This window comes from Caretta caretta, chromosome 12 (assembly GCF_965140235.1).
Source record: "Caretta caretta isolate rCarCar2 chromosome 12, rCarCar1.hap1, whole genome shotgun sequence".
In the NCBI taxonomy this organism is placed as follows: Eukaryota; Metazoa; Chordata; order Testudines; family Cheloniidae; genus Caretta; species Caretta caretta.
In genome coordinates, this window is record NC_134217.1 from 21,776,039 (window position 1) to 21,795,049 (window position 19,011).

The 19,011-nt window shown below is 38.9% G+C and overlaps 1 protein-coding gene across 15 annotated transcripts in view; it reads left to right on the forward strand.

Moving 5' to 3' along the window:
* Positions 1-19,011, forward strand: part of ZNF536 (zinc finger protein 536) — a 406,360-nt gene that overhangs the window by 222,279 nt on the left and 165,070 nt on the right. For 13 of the 15 annotated variants that reach the window (XR_012664576.1, XM_075118389.1, XM_075118391.1 and 10 more), the window contains 2 exons: positions 6,032-6,073; positions 18,666-18,818. The exons of 1 other annotated variant lie outside the window; for it this stretch is intronic. Coding sequence is in view for 13 of the 14 variants with exons in the window: in XM_075118389.1 (XP_074974490.1) it covers positions 6,032-6,073; positions 18,666-18,818 (195 nt within the window). In the remaining variant the exon portion in view is untranslated. The remainder of the gene's footprint in view (positions 1-6,031; positions 6,074-18,665; positions 18,819-19,011) is intronic. One more of the 15 variants, XM_048816549.2, reaches the window with a different exon arrangement.

Sequence of the window (19,011 nt, forward strand, 5' to 3'; positions counted from 1 at the left end):
ACAGCATGGGGGCCATCCGTGCAGTTATTTTCATGCTGTCAATGAGCGTTAGCCAGGTTATAAAGGACTCTCCTTTAGATGTGAAAATTTGGTTCTATCAAAATTCATTTCTTGATCTCTCAGTTGAGAATACCAACAAGATTTCCTATCGGTGCCAGATGTGATAGCTTTTTGTTTATGGGGACACCTATCTACTAAGAACTAAGCTTAGATCACTCTATCATTTTATATACTGTCAACTCTCAACTAAATATCAGATGGTTAAAACATTTGATTACTACTGAGTTCTGCTTCATTTGAATCTGTGACCTATAGCGGAAAAACAAACAAACATTTGGACATATATCCAGTTTATAATTCTACTTTGACTGCTGTATTGTGAGACCTATTAGAAAGGAAATATCTGCAATAAAGTTTGATGATATACAGCATTCACATCAATAGTTTTATAAAGTATTAGAGGAATAGAGTGGTATTTAATGTAGAATCACTATGTTTTATTTAATTTATTCTAATATATGTTGCTAAAATGTAGATCATATGCTGTTTTGGATCATAATTTTGGTTCAAAAATTTGTAATAATCATAGGTGGATTATATCTGTGTCTTGTCATTAAGATGAGAAAATTTTTTTCTCTGCTATTTTTCCCTAAGGAGAAATTGAGGGAGAAGGGGCATGAGCTGTGAGTAACATTGAAACATTTACGGTATGTCTACACTGCAAGTTAGACAGCCACAGCTGGCCCATGACAGCTGACTCGGACTTGTGGGGTTTGGGCAAAGGGGCTTTTTAATTGTGATGTACATGTTCCAGGTCGGGCTGCAGCCTGAGGTCCGGGACCCTCCCATCTTGCAGGATCTTGAGCCTGGGCTCCAGCCTGAGCCTGAATGTCTACACTGAAATTAAACAGTCCCTTAGCCCGAACCCTGTGAGCCCGAATCATCTGGCCTGGGCCAGCCACTGGTTTTTAATTGCAGTGTAGACATACCCTTAGGTTTCACGCTAAGGCATGGGGTGGAAATTACCTTAACAGGATGGATATTTACATTCTAACTTGAAAAAGTTTTGGTGAAAGAGTATCCAGATTGAAAGGAGTATATTAAAAATCAGTTAGTATCTAGAGTAGATAAGTGATGCTTCAGCATAACTAAAAACCAGTCAGTTGAAAAGTTTTATGTAACAGAGGAGGAAACGCTTTATTGTTTCATGATCTAGTTCATCACCTAATGTAGCAGTATAGGCCACATCTTTGCTCTATGTTTTATTTATGGTCCTGTCTATGGCACTCATCACTGTAATCTCTGAGTGCCTAAATCTTGCTCAGTGGCATCCTCCTATCATGGTTTAAAATAAACACACAACACTAGTCTCTTGGTCTCTTGGTTAAAGGCCTCTGGCTGCAAATTTATTAATAAAATTCATTATGATAGTAATATAAAATTATTAACTGTTACCCAGTGATAAGTCCCAGCAGTCCTACTTTAATTAAAGTATGCCAGCCTGCCTATGGGCAACTCCATCCCTAGTCATCCATAGATGCTCTGCTGTGAACTACAGCTCTTTGTCCCACTGTGGCTAGGAGCCCTCATAATGTACCTGTGGCCACTATAAGACTAGTACCAGTAATGTTACTGACATCGGTTTAGTCTCCCTCTCCCAATTTGTACCAGTCCTTCATATTGTCCCAAACACCCAGTATGCTGGGGTAGTCTGGCTAGTCCTAGGCAGATTTCAAATATGTCAATTGCAAGCCAGTTTGTTAAGCACCACATTCAGCCTGGACTGCCAGGCTGTTGGAGAGGGCTCCCACTCGCACCCCCCGAAAAGGCATGGAAACATGTATCCCCACAAAAGCAGTGGTTGCGTTCTCAGGATTTAAATTAGTCTATTCACTGTGTGATGTTACTTCTTGTAGAGTGTCTTAATTTAGCATAGAGATGAACCAAAATTAGAACCTCAAGCCCCTTTAAATTGCAGGGGTAAATTTGGATTTAGATCAATATTTCTGAAGCCATCCTTGCAGTTTTGTTTCTCAGTCAGAACCAAAACTGGAAAGGGCTTGTTTTCTACTTCCAGTTCACAGGCAGTTTTGTGGGACAGTCCAAGATGTTGAAAATGTCACAAGAATATGCCTGTCTCCTTATCTAGTATATCCAAATTGTTTATCTAGCACCTCCTCACAGTGGTACTAAGGAGTGATATACTATTGCTGCTATTGAAGATGTGGAAATCTTGCAAAGTCAGATGATCTCATGAAACTTCTGTCATTTGGTGCTGAAATTCTACAAGATGAGCTTGTGAAATTTCAGTGCCATCAGACCTGAGCCCTATCCCTGAACCCTAGACCAAATCTTTGGCATGCAATTTAACTAAATTGTGACCATTTTGACAAATATAGTATTTTCAAGTCTGTATCCTTAAATTCATGGTTTTACTAGCAAACTTATTTAACTTCCATCTCTCTCCCTCTCCCCTTTGGATTCCCCTCCCCCCACTTTCCTCCCTCATACCATTGCTGGTATAAGATGGTCTCCCCTGATGCAGCTGGGTTTTACCAGTCTTTTCACAGTTCCATTCCTCAGAGCAGAAGATTAAAGGCCTTCATAGTAAAGTAGGGGGGAAGAGCTAGTGAGAAGAATTAACTGGACTCACTCTGTCTTCTCTTCTCACTAGCCATATAATAGTGGGGGCAGAGATCTGTGGCAAGCAGGCCTATGGGCTCAGACACAATTAAATGGAATCATGCTGGGAGTAGGGTGACCAGACAGCAAGTGTGAAAAATCAGGACAGGAGGTGAGGGGTAATAGGAGCCCATATAAGAAAAAGACCCAAAAATCAGGATTGTCCCTATAAAGTCGGGACATCTGGTCACCCTAGCTGAGGCCAGTTTGTGCCAAATATCTGTCCTATTTTTTTCATTGCATATAATTTAATATTTGAAGTAAAACCTGACACACCTCTTTCCAGAGTTTATCACCCATTCCTTCCTCACACCATTGGTTTCAAGTTGTTTGAGGGCTGTAGGAGTTGCCTATACCCCGAGATATGGACGTGAGTCTTGAAGTGGCAGGTGCTTGTCTCTTCACTTGCAAGAAAGGGTTCCTTAAGGCTACAGGTTCTAGTCTCTCACACCAAGAGATGGGTCTTTCCTGATTGCTATGTCCAAGAACTTCAGCAGCAAGCTCTGACCTTTACAGCCATGGCAGATGAGCTTGTGAGAAACTTTCAGGCAAGTTATCAATACTGTCTGCAACATCAGGCAACACTCTTATACTGGCAGCAAAGTAGGAGAGACTAAGCCCAGAGAAGAGCATGTAGAAGGTAACTTTCAAATTCAAATTCTATCTATATATGTAACTTAATTTTTCAAGATGATATTTTTCAAGATTTAGTTCACGCTGTCAGCTGGACCCTTCTGAAAGTTAAGAAAACAATAAATGACTGAATTATTTATGAGACCAAGGTTGCTCCTGTGCTTGCAGAGTAACATTTTTTTATAAAACTTTTAGCACTGGAGTTTGAAAAAATGGGGTTATGAAAAGGCCCATGTGGCTAAGGGAGTCGGTGTTTGACCCTGTGCTGCTAGTCCTGATTAACCCATAGCTAGTGTTTGTTGTAGTTACTGAGAAACTTGGATACCTAAAGCCTCTATTCCTTCCCTTGTCCCCCCAATTAAATGACAACTACATAGCATTTGACCAGGCTGTGCAGGGGTTAAGTGAATTGGAGCAGTGGTTACAAGTGAAGCAGCATCACCCTAGGAAACTTGAAGAGATCCTGTAGTAAACCTTGGGGCATGGAATCGCTGCAGCCTATTGAAAGTGACAGAAGACAGTCTTATCTAGTATTGAAGAAAACAATTGTTAACTTATCAACTCCAAGAAATTAGTGTGCTGGGGGGACTGACGCTTCTTGTCATTGATGTGTTGCACCAAAACTGCTAGGGCAACAGAGGTTCAAGGAATGCTGTAGTCCAAAATAAGACTGCCAAGACAGCAAGGAAACTTGAGGAAGAAACATCAGAGGTTTATTCAGAAACATCAGAGGTTTGATGAGCCTAGCCATCAAGTCCACAAATATACAAGAATAGTTGGAAATTTGCAGCTGGTGAGAACAGAGACAGGATGAGTTCTATGGAAGCGAAGACACTAATAACAGCCAGAGGGCCAGGGCACACTCTGGCTTTCATATCTACAGATGGAGACCCAAAAGGCTGCAGGGCCACATTCCAACCCAGCACGTGTAAAATAAGGCTCAGGATTTAAATAGCTCTATTTCAGCATACTGACATGCATGGCCAAAGTCCAGCTCTGACACATGCAAAATTAGTTTCAGGATTGTTCCAGCATACTGAAAGCCCATGCCTAAACCAACCAATGCCACCAGCTCAGCTGAACCAGAGGATGGCCTGTTCAAAATAGTATTCTTACTACTCATTGACAGCATACACTATAGAAGTTCAAATGATGTTCATGTATTGTCATATCAAGGTGTTGTAAGATTACTGTAGATAGACCAGCTAATATGTCACACTTTGTATTTTTATTATCCAAGTATAGCATGCTGCTATATTATTAGTGCATAGTAAGACTACTATACAAAATTAGGCTAAAGGTTCAGCTACCAATGTACCTCCTGAGTTACAAAGTTAATATAAAAATGTAATAAGCCCATTTATATGGTATTAAGTTAAAAGGTATCCTAGACCCAGTATATCTACAAGATAATGTTAAAATAATGCAAAATCCCACAACGGAAATCTTTAAAGGAACCTTCTCAAAATTTGAAGGTCCCAAATTTAATCATTTTGTTTTCTTTTTAATGTATTTGACAATGTTCATGTAATTAACACACGTGTCTTTAATTTTTATGTTCAAAAAGCCTTTTAAAAAATCAATTAACATCAGCATCTCAGAGTTGTTCGCCAGCAGCTCTTCAATAACTTCCCAGTTTGTCTGAAAAATGGAGGAGAAAAATTGGAAGGAATCATGTTTGTGTCATATACTAACTATAATGGGTTATTTTAAACAGAAGGAAATGAGTTCCAAACTAGGCATACTAGCTTGGCAGTGGTCTTTTAATTCAAAAACAGCATTCAGATAACCTTGGAAAGTAAAAAGTAACAAAATGTAGACAATTTACTATAAGGTGTCTAAATATTGTACTACATGCCATAACATTATCCACTGTTCAGGGACTACACTAACACCTGTGAACAAAGAAGTGAGCTAAGAATGGAATGGCAGTTTGTACTTGTAATCCTATTGCTCTGGTTAGGGGAAATTAAACTCGGAGTAGGTTTTTTAGTACATTTTTGATTACATGTTTTCGTTTATATGATTTTGATTACATTTTTGTTTTCCTAACTGGGTTTACATAGAGGAGTCTGTGACATTTTTAAAGTTTTAGCTTACATGTTATTTTATTAAAATAATATGTAAACATTTTGATTACTTCAGATATGTGAACTGCTGTGCTGAATGTCACTCTATGATAAAATAATAGTGAAACTTCTGTAATAATTACTGAATCTCAGGGAATTGGCCACTCTGTATTGTTTTTTGAGCAAATTTGGCCATGTTCATGGATTTGACATGGAGACAGGAAAAATCAATAGTTTGAGCTTTTGGGTTTGTTTGAACCCAGAAATCAAAAATGAAAATAAAGTGAACCCTCATTAAGTACTACTATGGTTAATCAGGAAAAGATTTTCAAAGGCACAAAGCTTTTGAAAATCAGCAGGAGTTGGGCACCCATTTTATGCCTATGAAAACCTTCCCATCAGAGAATACAGTCATGGGCACAGAGTAGAACCTAGACAGAAAAAGAGGGGGACCACAAAAGGAATTCATACAACTGCCTGCCACCTGAACCCACCATGTTTCTTGTAGTTTACTTACCACTGACTTGGGTTCTCTATTTCATCCAAATATCTGCACCCTGTGCCACATTGATGCACATGTGCAGTTCAGTAACTAGACTCAGGTCATAATGAGGTCCATGACCCTTCCTCCTTTACCTTATTTCCAGAATACACAGAGCTACTGTGGAAAGAAATGTGGAAGAAACAAGGTGAGTATGGATCAGGGAAGGCAATATATGCATAGAATTCCAGTTGTTGTTTTAGTTGATTTGTTAATAATCTCATTTTCTCCCTCTTGAAACTGCCTCCACAGATCTTCACTTTTGGAGATTAATCAGCAGTAGCAATCCATCCCAGGAGTAGGAAATCAGGATTATTTAATTAAAGAGGGACTGTAAGGCAGCTATCCCAAATTGGGTATCTGATCTAGTCTTGGCTTCAAGAGAGCAATGCTGGGTAAAGTGTTTATCAAACTCCATGTTGCAAATCTCAGAGATGGGAATATGATGCAGACAGGCTGTAGAAGCTGCTGTCACCCTAGTGGTATGTTTTTAAGGCCATCTGGTACCTGAACACCTGCCTGAAAATAACACATCTAAAAACAAAGATGATCCATTTGGATTGCTTCTGCACTGAGTTAGATTCCCCATTAGAATTTTCTCCAAATGTAATAAACAATCTGGACGGAGTGCAGAAAGACCTTGTCCTATCCAGGCAATAATTGAGCTCCCCTTTCACATTCAGCTGGTAGATCAAAGCTGACACAGGTGAGTCAAAAATTTGGGTAAGAAAAGATAGACTGACTCACATAAAAATCAGAGACTGCTTTTGACAACAACTTTGGGTGAGGATGACACATATCCTACCCTTGATTAATAATACACGCAAGGGGAATGGACTAGGAAGTCTTGGAGTTCACTTACATGTTTTACAGAGGTAACAACCAAGAAGGTAATTTTCAAGGTTTGTAAGGGTAAAGGACAATGGTGAAAATATCAAATGAAAAGTCCCAGAGAAGATTGAAAAAGCCAGATTTAAATCTCACAGAGTGGTTAGACTTTGCACCAAAGAGTAAGAAATTGGTTCCGTGGTGGATGAGTAAAAATGGATGCTTTATGCACAGGGAGGTAATAAGGAGAAATAGACACTCAGAAATGTACTTTCAAAGAAAGACAGAAAAAAGCCAGAGCTCATCACTGAAAGTAGATACACTCACATGCAAGATAACAAACAAAAACGAGGCCCAGAGCCTGACTAGAAACCTAATGATAAAGCATCCACTTTTTAATGCATCCACTTTTCCTGTGGAAGACTTATAGGAGTCTAATGGGATTTCATGATCATCTAGCAAATCCAAGGATTTAGCATTTGGGGGGCCTATGATCCATGCAGACAAATTAAACAAAGTGGGATCTGGATTAAAAAACAAAACAAAAAATGCCACTGAGAGAAAAGATCAGACAGAAACAGCATATTTCCTCAGCCAAAGCCTGGAGACTGGAATACCAGAACTGAACTGCTCATGAAAGAGTTGGGTGGGTCAAGTGTGCTGACTTCTGTCTCACCTTTTGAAGAATTCCAGAAAGTAGAATAAAAGGAGGGAATGCATACAAGAAGTCTTCTCCCATACTAGAGGAGAAGTAATCTGATAGAGCCCTTTGGTCTGTGTCTGGACAAGTACAGAAGTAATAGCACTGGGCAAAAGTATGCTTGGGGGCACTCAGAAATTGATCTGGTTCCTTTGAATGAAATAGCCTGCCAAATAATTTTTCCCTGGTAGATCTGATATATAGATTTCAGAGGAATATGATGAATCGCTTCCAGACAGCTGTAGAAGGAACAGATTCTTCCTTGGTATTGCATTCTGGTGGTACAGTGCAGCAGATCTGTCAGTTAGCACTGGTACTACCCAGCCCTTGGTGAACAGAAGGAAGGTCACTAGGCTTAGATGTACATCACTCAGGCTTCTACTTGCTCCTCCCTGCTACTCTGTCCTCCTTTACCTACCTCATGGTATTTGGGTAACCACCTCAATTCCCTTGTGCTTTGTAAGTGTCAGCCTGACCCTCCATTGTTAACATAGCACCATTGCTGCTGCCCCAGGCATACCCTTAATGTGGTTCTAAAGTAGCAGCAATGAATATAAACCGCAATATGTTGTTTTATAAAAAATATCTGATACGTATATAGCATCAAGCTACTGTGCTTCCAATAGCTAAAAGACTTTAACAAAAAAAGTTAAAAAGTCACATTTTGTCATCACACAGTTGGCTGGAACCCAATGCTTTGGAAGTTGAGCTACATATGGGTCAGGGAAGGAAGAAAGGGAAACAGTAGGAGTGTGAAGGAGTTAGTCTGAGAGGGGAGGGATAGGAGAGAACAGGAAAGGAGAAGAGAGCAGGGCGAGCTGAAATCAGTGCCCATAAAACGTGACATGGATCTTCCAAAGACCCTTTTCTCTCCAAGAATGGCAGTGTTAACAGCTCAGGCCTTTAAGCAAAATATGAAAACCCAATATTTTACACTCTTAGAGACATACTCTGCCCTTCCCCAACTTCTGTTGACTTCAGTGGTGAACTGTATGTAGAGATCTAAGGGCACAACTTGCCCCTTATACTTACATACATTAACTTAGTTAAAATATAATTAAATTAATATTATTTTATATACTGGATCTCTAACATGTTGTAGAAAAGTGTGGCTTGGCTACTGAAGAGGCATGGTAGTCTTATTTGAGAAATCATGTACATGTATTCAGAAACTTCATCAGGAAACCTTTTCTGCTTCATTCAGATTGTAGTTTTTATGTAAGCCAATATATCATTATTTGCAATAAATCATTAAGAGCCAGATCCAAATCCTACTGAAGCCAATGGACAATTTCCCCTTGACTTCAAAGAGAGCTGGATGTAAGATAAGGATTTTTATAATCATCTAGGCCCTGATTTTCCAAAGGGATCTCCTGCACACACTCCTTTACTCCAGTGGGACTTTGTGTAGCAGACCCCAACATCTGCAAGATAGAGGGCTGTAGGGTTGACTTGGCTGGGACTACTGCTGCATATAAAGTTAAGCATGTATATGAATGTTTGCAGGATTGGTGCTTAGACTGTAAGCTTCTTGGGGCAGGGACTATCAGTGAGCAGAGTATCGGTGAGGAACAAAAACTAAATACTAAAAATGAACTATGCAGTTTATCAATTAGATTAATGATAGCTATGCATTTCATACAATATTTAGTTTTAATAAGTCTAAAATCATATATAACAATACTACGCTGTAATTGCTGATCATGTATCTCTTTGTTCCAGACACTTTTCTAAAAGAGTATGTATTATGTATGATGTGACCTTCAAATGTCATGAATGCATTGTGCAATAAACTGTCAATATTTGTGGTTATAAGGTACTAGATGACTTTTACAATAATTGGAACAGCTATATTAAAAGCTTGGATCACTCAGCTGGTTAAAGAGAAAGACACAGGCCAATGTTCATCTGGGACTTTCCTTCTGCCAGCTATTAAATGAAAGATATTGCAAGGTGCTTAAGATGTCTTCTTTGTTTGAAAAAGGATATGGCAAAAAAAAAGTCTCTGGGGAAAATGTTATATCTAAATAATCATTTTTCCTTTCAATATGCATAACTTTCAGGCTAAACTGAGCTCCATAAGTTAATGGCAAGTGACTAAGCTTATTTTTTTAAACATTACAACTTGTTTTCTGTCTTTTTTTTTTTTTTTTTACAGAATTCTTCAAACAAATCAGACAGCCAAAAAGATGTATTTAAAAATTATTTTTGAGCAAATTATTTTTAAAAGGTTTTAAAAACTACAGACTTTTCTAAAAAATAAAATACCTACAAAAAATCTGTTGGGAATTTGTGGCTTAAAGCAGCAAAAAACCTCTATAGTTTGAAGTTGCTTATTTAAAAGTGTGGTTATGTGTAAATTACAAATAGGGTAAGAAATATAGTAACAATTGGGATGTAAGTTGCTTATCAAATATTTGCATTGCTGTAGAGTATTTATTTATACTGATGCTTAATGTAGGGCCTACAAAACCCTCCTCAGAAAGCATACTGTAGTGAAAAATACCATATTATATTAATGAATTGCATAAATGAAATCCTATGGTGTGATGTATTTTTGAACTACGGGCTATGAAAACAAAATTTTCAGCTACTCAGAATACCAGTAAACATGTCTGCTGCCTTCAGAGTCAGTAGTTGTTACTTTACCAGTTACTGACAAATTGCTTAGAACATTTTCGACTCCCTTTCCCTCATGCATGAGATACCACCTAGATAGCTCATTCCAGCCTGAGGTATTGGCTATGATAGGCTTATGATCACTTGAGGTGTCTTGTGACTTTTCCCTCTCATGAATAGGCCTCAATATTTTAGCTCACCAGTTTGAATTTTCAGTTTGAATTTTCAAAACTAGTGTACCTACTAGTGCACTCATTGATAATGCATATACAGTAGCTGTAAGTGCCTTACATTTGCCCATTCAAAGGACTAACAGGGAAGTCTGATGTCACAAGTAGTATACTTTTTATTTACTGGTTGAACCTTTGGTATAGTCTTCATTCCTAATAATACAAACAGAATTTGGCTGTTGCTTTCTCCCGGGCCTCCTTTCCAGTTCTTCTCTAAAATAGCTCTCTGTTTAAACAAATTCTTTGCCAATTCATATTAACGCATAACAGTTTAAGATTACCATATATGGTCATTATAAAACCTAAATCATTGATGTAACAATAGAGGCATCAAGTTGTCACTGACCTAAAGTTACCAGAGACCAAAATACAATTACTTTTTCAGTAATATTAGAATCCTTCATGTTAAGGCATGAAGCTCACTAACAAAAAGTTCAAGCATTTGTGATGATTATAGAAGTTTAGTTTCAAAATATAAGTACTGGTCCAGATTGTACTCTCCGTCATACTTGTGCAGCTTTATTGAAGTCAGTTGGGTTGCACAGATATAACTGAGAGCAGAACTGTGTCCACTGCACGTAAAATGGAAAAAAAAAGTTTGTTATATTCCTCCAAGTTTTATATATTTTGTAATTTTGAAAATGATTTGAGCTAACTCCAAAGTATAGACAGAATAAGAAAATGATGCTTTCCCAGAAATTGAATATTCTGTGGTATTTCTCAAGGTGCGAGATGGTTAAAGTGCAGGCAGACCTGCAAGCAAAAACAGCGGTGGCAGGTTTTTAGCATCTACTAAATTGCTTCTTCACCTCAGATTCACAATATAGTATCTCCTGTTCAGAGAGCTAAACACATACCGTGTGGATCAGACTGGGTAGTTTTATAGATATTTTAAAAATAACAGTGATCCTAACACTTCATTTTGTGCCATATTTCATTAACTTCTACAGGCAGTTCTAAAGAACTGCAAGTATTTTAAATTTCAGAAATATATGAAAACATGGGATTATGTGCAGCTTTTAAAGATTTTGACCATATTTTCAAAGGGACCTCCAATACAGTCTGAAAAATGTGTGAGTGCAAATGCATACTTGAGTGTGATTGATTACCTTTCCCATGAGATTACCTATTTGTGGCTAATTTGGCAATCCTTGTGTCACCAAGACTCCAACTGCCTTCAGCGGGAGTTTAGCCTGCAAAAGGACTGCAATTTAGCTCCTTCGTACATGAAGTGCCTCTTTGTGTATATGCAAGTACAGGGTTTCACACAGCAAACAAATACATTTTTAAATTTTACAGGGTACATTTGTAGAGACTCCTTTGACAATTTGGGTGCTAGGGTGGGTGAAGTAAATCCTACCTACCTAACTCATATATGTTTTTCTTTTTAGAAAATTAGTGCATTCTTTCTAGTCCTATTTATTGAAACACTACATAAAGTAGGCCACACAGCACTGATTTTGAGATCTTGAGGAAAATGTACACAATTTTCAAAGAAATCTTGTTTGAGTGATTATCCATACGGATTCCACTTCTGGTGCACATGACCCCATGCATGTGAAAGAGGTTTCTTTTTGGCCATCAGTGTGCACTAGTACCTCCGCCCTGGATGTCCTCACATCCTATGGACATAACAGGCAAAGCGGGTCCAGTCATCTTAACTTCCTTCTTCATGCCTGTGGCAGTGACAGAACTCCTACAGTGTCTCCCTGCTCCTCTGCACACTGTGTAATCTCTTGTTTGGCTAGTTAGTTAATATAGCTACTGTAGTTAGGATAGTTACAAGCTTTGTGTTTATGCGTGTTGGCAAAAAAAAACCCACGTTAGAATAATAGGTTAGGGGATACCCTGGTACGTGGACTAGAGCCACTATGGCTGAAACAAAAGCCTCTGGATTTAAAACTTGACCGTCTTGCAAGATTGCTATCCCACCCAATGATGGACACCCTTTGCTGCTAGTGTAGACATAGCCTAGTGACTTGTCCAAGGTCAGGCAACAAAGAACTGAACCTGGGTCTCCTCTGTCCCAGGCTAGTGTTATAATTATTGGGCCATCGTTTGTCTCTCATGTCTCTGTCTCAGTGCATGCCCCTAGCTGAAACACAGCTCATAGCTCAGATTGGCTGGTCATTGAGTAATCACAGGACCACCTGAGACTGTGATCCACACTTCCTTCAGTACCAACTCCTCAGTACTGATGCTTTCGGTACCAATAAGCTCTGTTCTTGCAACTCTGACATTGACCTCCATGGTGCAGATGTTTCCTGCACCAACTTTCCCAGTACCAAAGACATTTATCACACAGTCATAGTCAGCCCTGCTCTCTCCTCATCTGCTGTTCTAAACTACTCTGCTAGAAGTGCTACTGCCTCAATACCACTTACTAATACCACCTTGGTACTGATGAGCTCTTCTGTTTAGGTTGCGGGTGTGGTTTGAGAGTGCCCTAGGACACTAGACAGGGAGCCCCCTGCCACCTCTGGAAGAATTATATGGTTTTCTTCCTCCTCTTCCAAGAATAGAAGGGAGATGTCCCCCACCATACACTTCTCTTTCCCTCTTATGAGCCATGGTCTGATACAGAATCACTCTTACAAACACAGATCTCAGGAATTTCATGGGGAACATTTACTTTGGTTTCCATCCCGTTGGCCTCCAGCCCCTACAATGTTCAGTCTTGGTCATTTTGGGGTTCTTGTAGTATGCAACCAGTTAGGAAATCTTCCTACTCTCTCCCCGACAAATCATCGTAAGTCTTCTCAAGAGGTTCAGGGGATACAGTGTCATAGTCTGCACCAGCATGGGGCATGACAGCAAGAAATATGATGGGAGGTCAGTTGATTCCAACAGCAATATCTTCCTCCTTACCCAATGAGGAAGTCTTCCTTTCTACTCCTAGTCAGCTGGATAGTTCTAGGATCTTCCCAGACCTCTTACAGGGCATGGCTGACACCTTATAATTCCCAGTGGAGGTAATGCAAGAAAAAGCTCACAAACTACTAGAGGTTCTGCACTCCTCCATGCCTGTCAGTGAGGGGTTGTTGCAACACCAGCATCATTGGTACCCCCTGTCCAATAAGGCTGAGAGGCATTGCCAAGTTCCTTTTAAGGGATTTGAATATTTCTACATCCACTCAGTCCTGGGCTTAAATATGGCAGTGGTGCAAAAAAGTCCAAAGATTGATAGAAAGACTTGGTAGAAAGACCTAGTACACCACTAGCCTCCAGATGTGCATTTCGAATGATCAGATGCTTCTGTCAAAAACATCTGAACTGGGTCATGTTGTCACAGTTCATAGAGAAGATTCCATGGGAACATAGGGAGGAGCTAAAATCTCAAGTGTCTGAAGGACAAATAGAAGACTGAATATCACTGCAGGCTGCTCTAGACACATCTGAGATGTAAGAATGTTCAATGGCTGCTTCCATTGTGATGCACAGGACTTCATGGCTTCATTCTTGTGGAATTCTCAAGTTGTTCCAAATGACCATTGAGAGCATCCCATTGGAAGGTTATGAACTATTTAATTCATGAACAGATGAAGCCCTGTATTCATTTAAAGGTTTTGAGAGCTGCTCTTCACTCCTTGAGTGCATACACTCCAGCCATAAGGAGTAAGCAGGCCAAAACTTAAAGCCTCAGCAGACAGAGGCCCTCTACCTCTTATTACTATAACACACACAGACAGGTGGAACCATTGAGAAAGAAACAGCACTTCAAACACAGGTAGCCCTCTGCCTCATCCTCTTCTGCTTCACACTTACCTTTAATGGGTTTAATGCCATTTTTGAGAGCCAATCAGAACCATCTGAGGATCTATACCCCATTTCCCCTGCTTTTGTCAACCACCATTTTTATTTTTAGGAGGCCTGGACCCAGATCTCCTTGGATCAGTGGGTCCTGGAAAGTATAAAAAGGGACGTTCCATCCAATTCCAGTCCCTTCCTCCTCCCCCACCCTCTTTCCCTGTCCTATTTTAGGGTCCCCTCTCACAAGATACTGGTAAAATAGGAGGTAGATTCCCTTCTGCAACTCAGAGCAATGGAAGAGATGCCCATGTAATTCAGAGGCATGGGGATCTACTCCCATTACCCTTTTAATCCCAAAGGAAAAGGAGGACTGGCATCTGATTCTAGACTTGAGATGCTTCAACAGATTCATCCATCATTTCAAGTTATTCAAGCTCTGGCCTCAGTTATGCCCTTATTAGATCCTCAAGATTGATTCACTGGTCTCTGCCTTCAGAATGCTATTCCCATCTGTCCATACATCCAGCACACAGAAAATACCTTAGATTCATAGTACGAGACTCTTACTACCAATGTAGGGTCCTGCCCTTGGGTCTCTCCATGGCACCTAAAATATTCACTCATTGCCTACTTGTCATCACAACCCATTTAAGAAGATATGGCATTCAGGTATACCCATACCTGGATGACTGCTGATCTGGGGGAAATCTCCCCAGCCGGTGACCAGGTTGATTCTAATGGTATTAGGCTCTTTACCACAGTGGTGCTCAAACTAGAGAAAAAGCCTCACTTTCGGTAACCCAAAGTATAGAATTCATACATGCTTTTACCCAGCTCTATTCCATAGTTGAGGCTTCAAGATCAGATGCCTACTTGGTAGAGCTGTCCTGCAACCCTTGTTTAAATAGGACTCCTAGCACCCTACTGTCCAACTATGAGATGATTATTAGTGGAAGTGGAGTCCATCTGGACAATCTCTCAAAGAAGAAAGAATGCTTATTTAATCTGCAGTAACTGGTTTTTTGAGACATGTTGTCCACATGGATTTCATAACCTGCCCTCCTTCCCCACTTCTATGGAGTCCTATAGCTACAGGATTCTGAATTGGCAAAGGAACTGAGGGAAGGTTGGGTCCTCTCTGCCCTTTATGTCCTTGAGTGGAAGATATCCATGACACAGGCATGGCCCCAATAGACAGTCCTAGTCAAAAAAATCGGATCTTATGTGCATGGGGGACATGCACACCAGAAGTGGAATTCATGTGGACACCACATCATGAAGAACCGCAGTTATTGTAAGTACCATTTTTTTTCCTCTTTTTTTTTTTTTTTTTGGCCTTGGAATTGATCAGCTAACAGACACTTTTTTTTTTTCTCCAAATCTGATTAAATCACAAGTGGAATAGATTTGGTAAAACTAATCCTAGTTCCTATATGTCCATAGTGAAACTTTCCCAGAGATTGCTGGCACAGCTCAGTTCAGCTGGCAAGTTTCCCACCAGTGAAATAGTTTGGGAATGGGTGGGGGAATATTGCAAGTCAGTGTTGCCGAGCCCTGTGGAGAAGCTTTACCTGTGCCTATATCAATTATTGTTAGCTTAGTTTTACTGCTGTAGCCCCCCACATATTTATGACTATAGTTCTCTTATCTTACAGATTTCTTATTCTTTTTTGCAGTTCATACATGTAAGCTAATTTTTTCTTAACCCTCTATTGGTTGTTTTAAGCCAATGAATGTAATTTATCAGCTATCAAATCAAATGGAACTTAAGAACATGCTTTTAATTAGCATCTGTATAAGTGCTTTGATGAATGGGAATGGTTTGCTCACTCAGGTCCTCGTGAGAGGAGAGATGTGAGGGTAGGGTCTGAGAGGGACAGACAGCAACCATGAACATACATTTTCATTGACTGAAGGAAAAAGATGTAATTCAGGTAGCAGTAGCCTCCAGCACTTTGGTGGGATCTGTAAGCAGAGAATTCGAAAGAGAAACCCTCAACACAGCTTTAAAGTCTTAGGAATGTGTTCACTGTGGGAAGAAAATGTTCTTATAGGTAAGGCCCTGTTGGAGTAAAGCCTTTAGCACTATCTACTGTATGTCTACTTAAATTAAAGGAAACTCTTTAGACCACCCACATCTTTCTCTGCTTCATTGTTGTTTTCAGTTTGCTTTTTCAGGGGGATTAGTGCTAGAGTAAACTCCATAGCTTCACAGCCTCAAAAAATTCAGTTCTGTGTAAAGTGAAAATTAGACTCTTAAATCTGCAAAGTGAGCTGTTTATCTTACAAATTTATTCTTTTTTATTGGGCCACACATATTCTAGATAGAAAGATAAAAGGGAAATGGATAACAGACCATCATTTACAGTGACATATAGCAAAACATAACTAGTACTCTTATTCTGTAAATTTATCCTGAGTGGCTTGTTAACTTTATCTATATATTTATCTATAGTGTTTATTGATCAATTGAGAGTTTTTCTTTTCATTGTCTTCATACATACCGTATTTTGCACTTCACAATCTCAGAAATGCTTTTCTCTAAAGCAGTTTTGGACCTTATCATATAAAACTCTTTTGTTGAACACGCTGTACAAACAAACAGTGGAAAATCAGAATTCCTTGGGCAATTCAGAAATATAGGTTTGCACCTATCTATGTGTGCCTTGATCTTAAAAGACAGCATATACTCTGAATTATGTTACATTTAAATACTTGTGAATAATTCAAAATGACAGTTATTGGCCTTCTACTTAAATATTGTGTTTTAACTCTGCAGTATTTCAAGTAGAACTAAGAACTTTCAGAGACTATAGTCAGGCATGTATTTGTTTTAGAAAGCTATCCTTTTTCACCTTTTAAAAAGTGACCATAACAAGGCTGAGTGCAAGTATATGGCAAAGCGTATTCCTGGTGTCTTTTTTTTTTTACAGATATTTTAGCCATAGAAATATTTGTATTTCCATAAGGAAACTATTCTTCTATTTAATATGGTACAGAGGAAAACTAGCTGGGAGTTTAGAACTTTAGATTTCTGTTATCTAATTATTAGTTTTTTATATTGTTTGTAGCTTTGTTAGGTAAGGGCATTTTGTTGTTGCTATTAAAAATATGACTCTTAAGGCTTTTCTGGATTCACAAGTTCACACATAGCTCTAGCTGTTCTGTCAGTCTCACTCTCGTGTTTTCATCCTCCCCAACCCTCATCAAAATAGTGACAGTGTCCATTATATGGTATTTGCTTAAAATTTCTACTGTTGCCTTGTTCAGTAATGCAGTGTTGTGGTCTGTACTACTGAATGAATGTTTTTCTTAAGCCAAGTGTTAAATACTTTTTGTTATGTCCTATCATTTCTGTGTAAAAGACAACTCCGTGTAAATTGCATTCCATCTTCTAATAGCTTTGGTTACATAACAAAAAGCTGAGGATGGAACAATTTTAATCAATACTTTATGGTGAAAATTCTCAAGGCTGTGCACAAAGATTTAACTGTATGTTTCCTGTTAATATCAATGGGAGTTACACAACTTAACCTGTGCATCAGTACAAAAGCAGAGAAAGTTTCACAACTCTGAAAATGTACCCCTGTGTATTCTGCCCCTGTGGTGTAACAATATTGTAATTCCATTTCAAAATTTCTACATTTGCCATCCTACTTTCTCTGCTTTTGTACTGATGAATGTATGTCATATATTACTTGGGAAATCTTCATAAATACAAAGTAAAATTTGAGATATAAGTTTGGTTTTAATAATCACCTTTTAAAAATACCCTGCCTTTTTTGTAACGTTCATGTCAGTCTTATGCCTAAACTGTAACTCACTTTGTTCATATCCTGCTTGAAGCATATTCCCAATAGCCATATTGTTCAAAATGCATGAGAAAATAATATATTTTTTTAATTAGAAGATTTAAATGGTGTCATATTAGACACAGAAGCTATTGCAGTAAGATGTACAGTGTGTGTGCAGCCATATATGAATATGTAGAGGAGAGCGGAAGAGAAAGTTCCCCTCATCTGGCCTGCGTTTTCATTGGCTTTCCCTGACATTAAGCCAGTCAGCAGGCCTTGTGCAGCCTAACTCCAGTGATGGAACACTGTGTTAGAAAGGTGACATTATCTGTTCCAATTTGCATGCAGAAAGGGAGGCAATGTCACTTCTGCAGCCTTCCCCAGTACCATCACAACTGTACTGTTTTTCTTTTTAATTTTTAATATACTTAATTCAAACTTTTTCACAATAAAATGCTCAGCTTTTCAATAATAATTATAAATTAACAAAACAACTTTTTGAAACTTTTTTGGGAAAAAAAATAATAGGAACTAAGCAAAAGAAGAAATCAAACCAGCTGCTGACACAGCTGTTTCCTTTCTTGTATAATTCAGTTCAATATAAAGGTACCATATGCTGTTTAAAGTGATGTTAGGAAAGATGAAATAATTTAAGAGAATAACAAGAAAATACATGAATTGTCAGCATTCTGTCAGATATAAAGAATGAAGTAGACAGGTGTAGTATTGACATGTTTAACTTTGTGTTGTGTTAGCAGTTTCAGCGAGAACAACTTCTGACATGTGCTGAAGTGATGTGAGAACATTTCTGTGTTTCAGACATTGGAGAAGAAGCTGGGAGATCTGTAGGAATCCAGCAGCCAGCTTTACTGAGAGACAGGAGCCTTGGTTCTGCCATGAAAGACTGTCCATATTGTGGAAAAACTTTCAGAACATCACACCACTTAAAAGTTCATTTGAGAATACATACAGGTGAGAGGTGCAGGGAAATTTGGGTGTTCTATACCATAAGGTAACAGACTGGGGTTGTCAAGATGTTGCAATAAATGTATGGATGGAGTTGTAATTTCCAGTATAGAATGGTACTCGGAGTCTGTTGACAAAGATATATGGCAACATTCCTAAATAAAAAATACAAGGAATGGTTAGATGGGGGGGAAAGGCC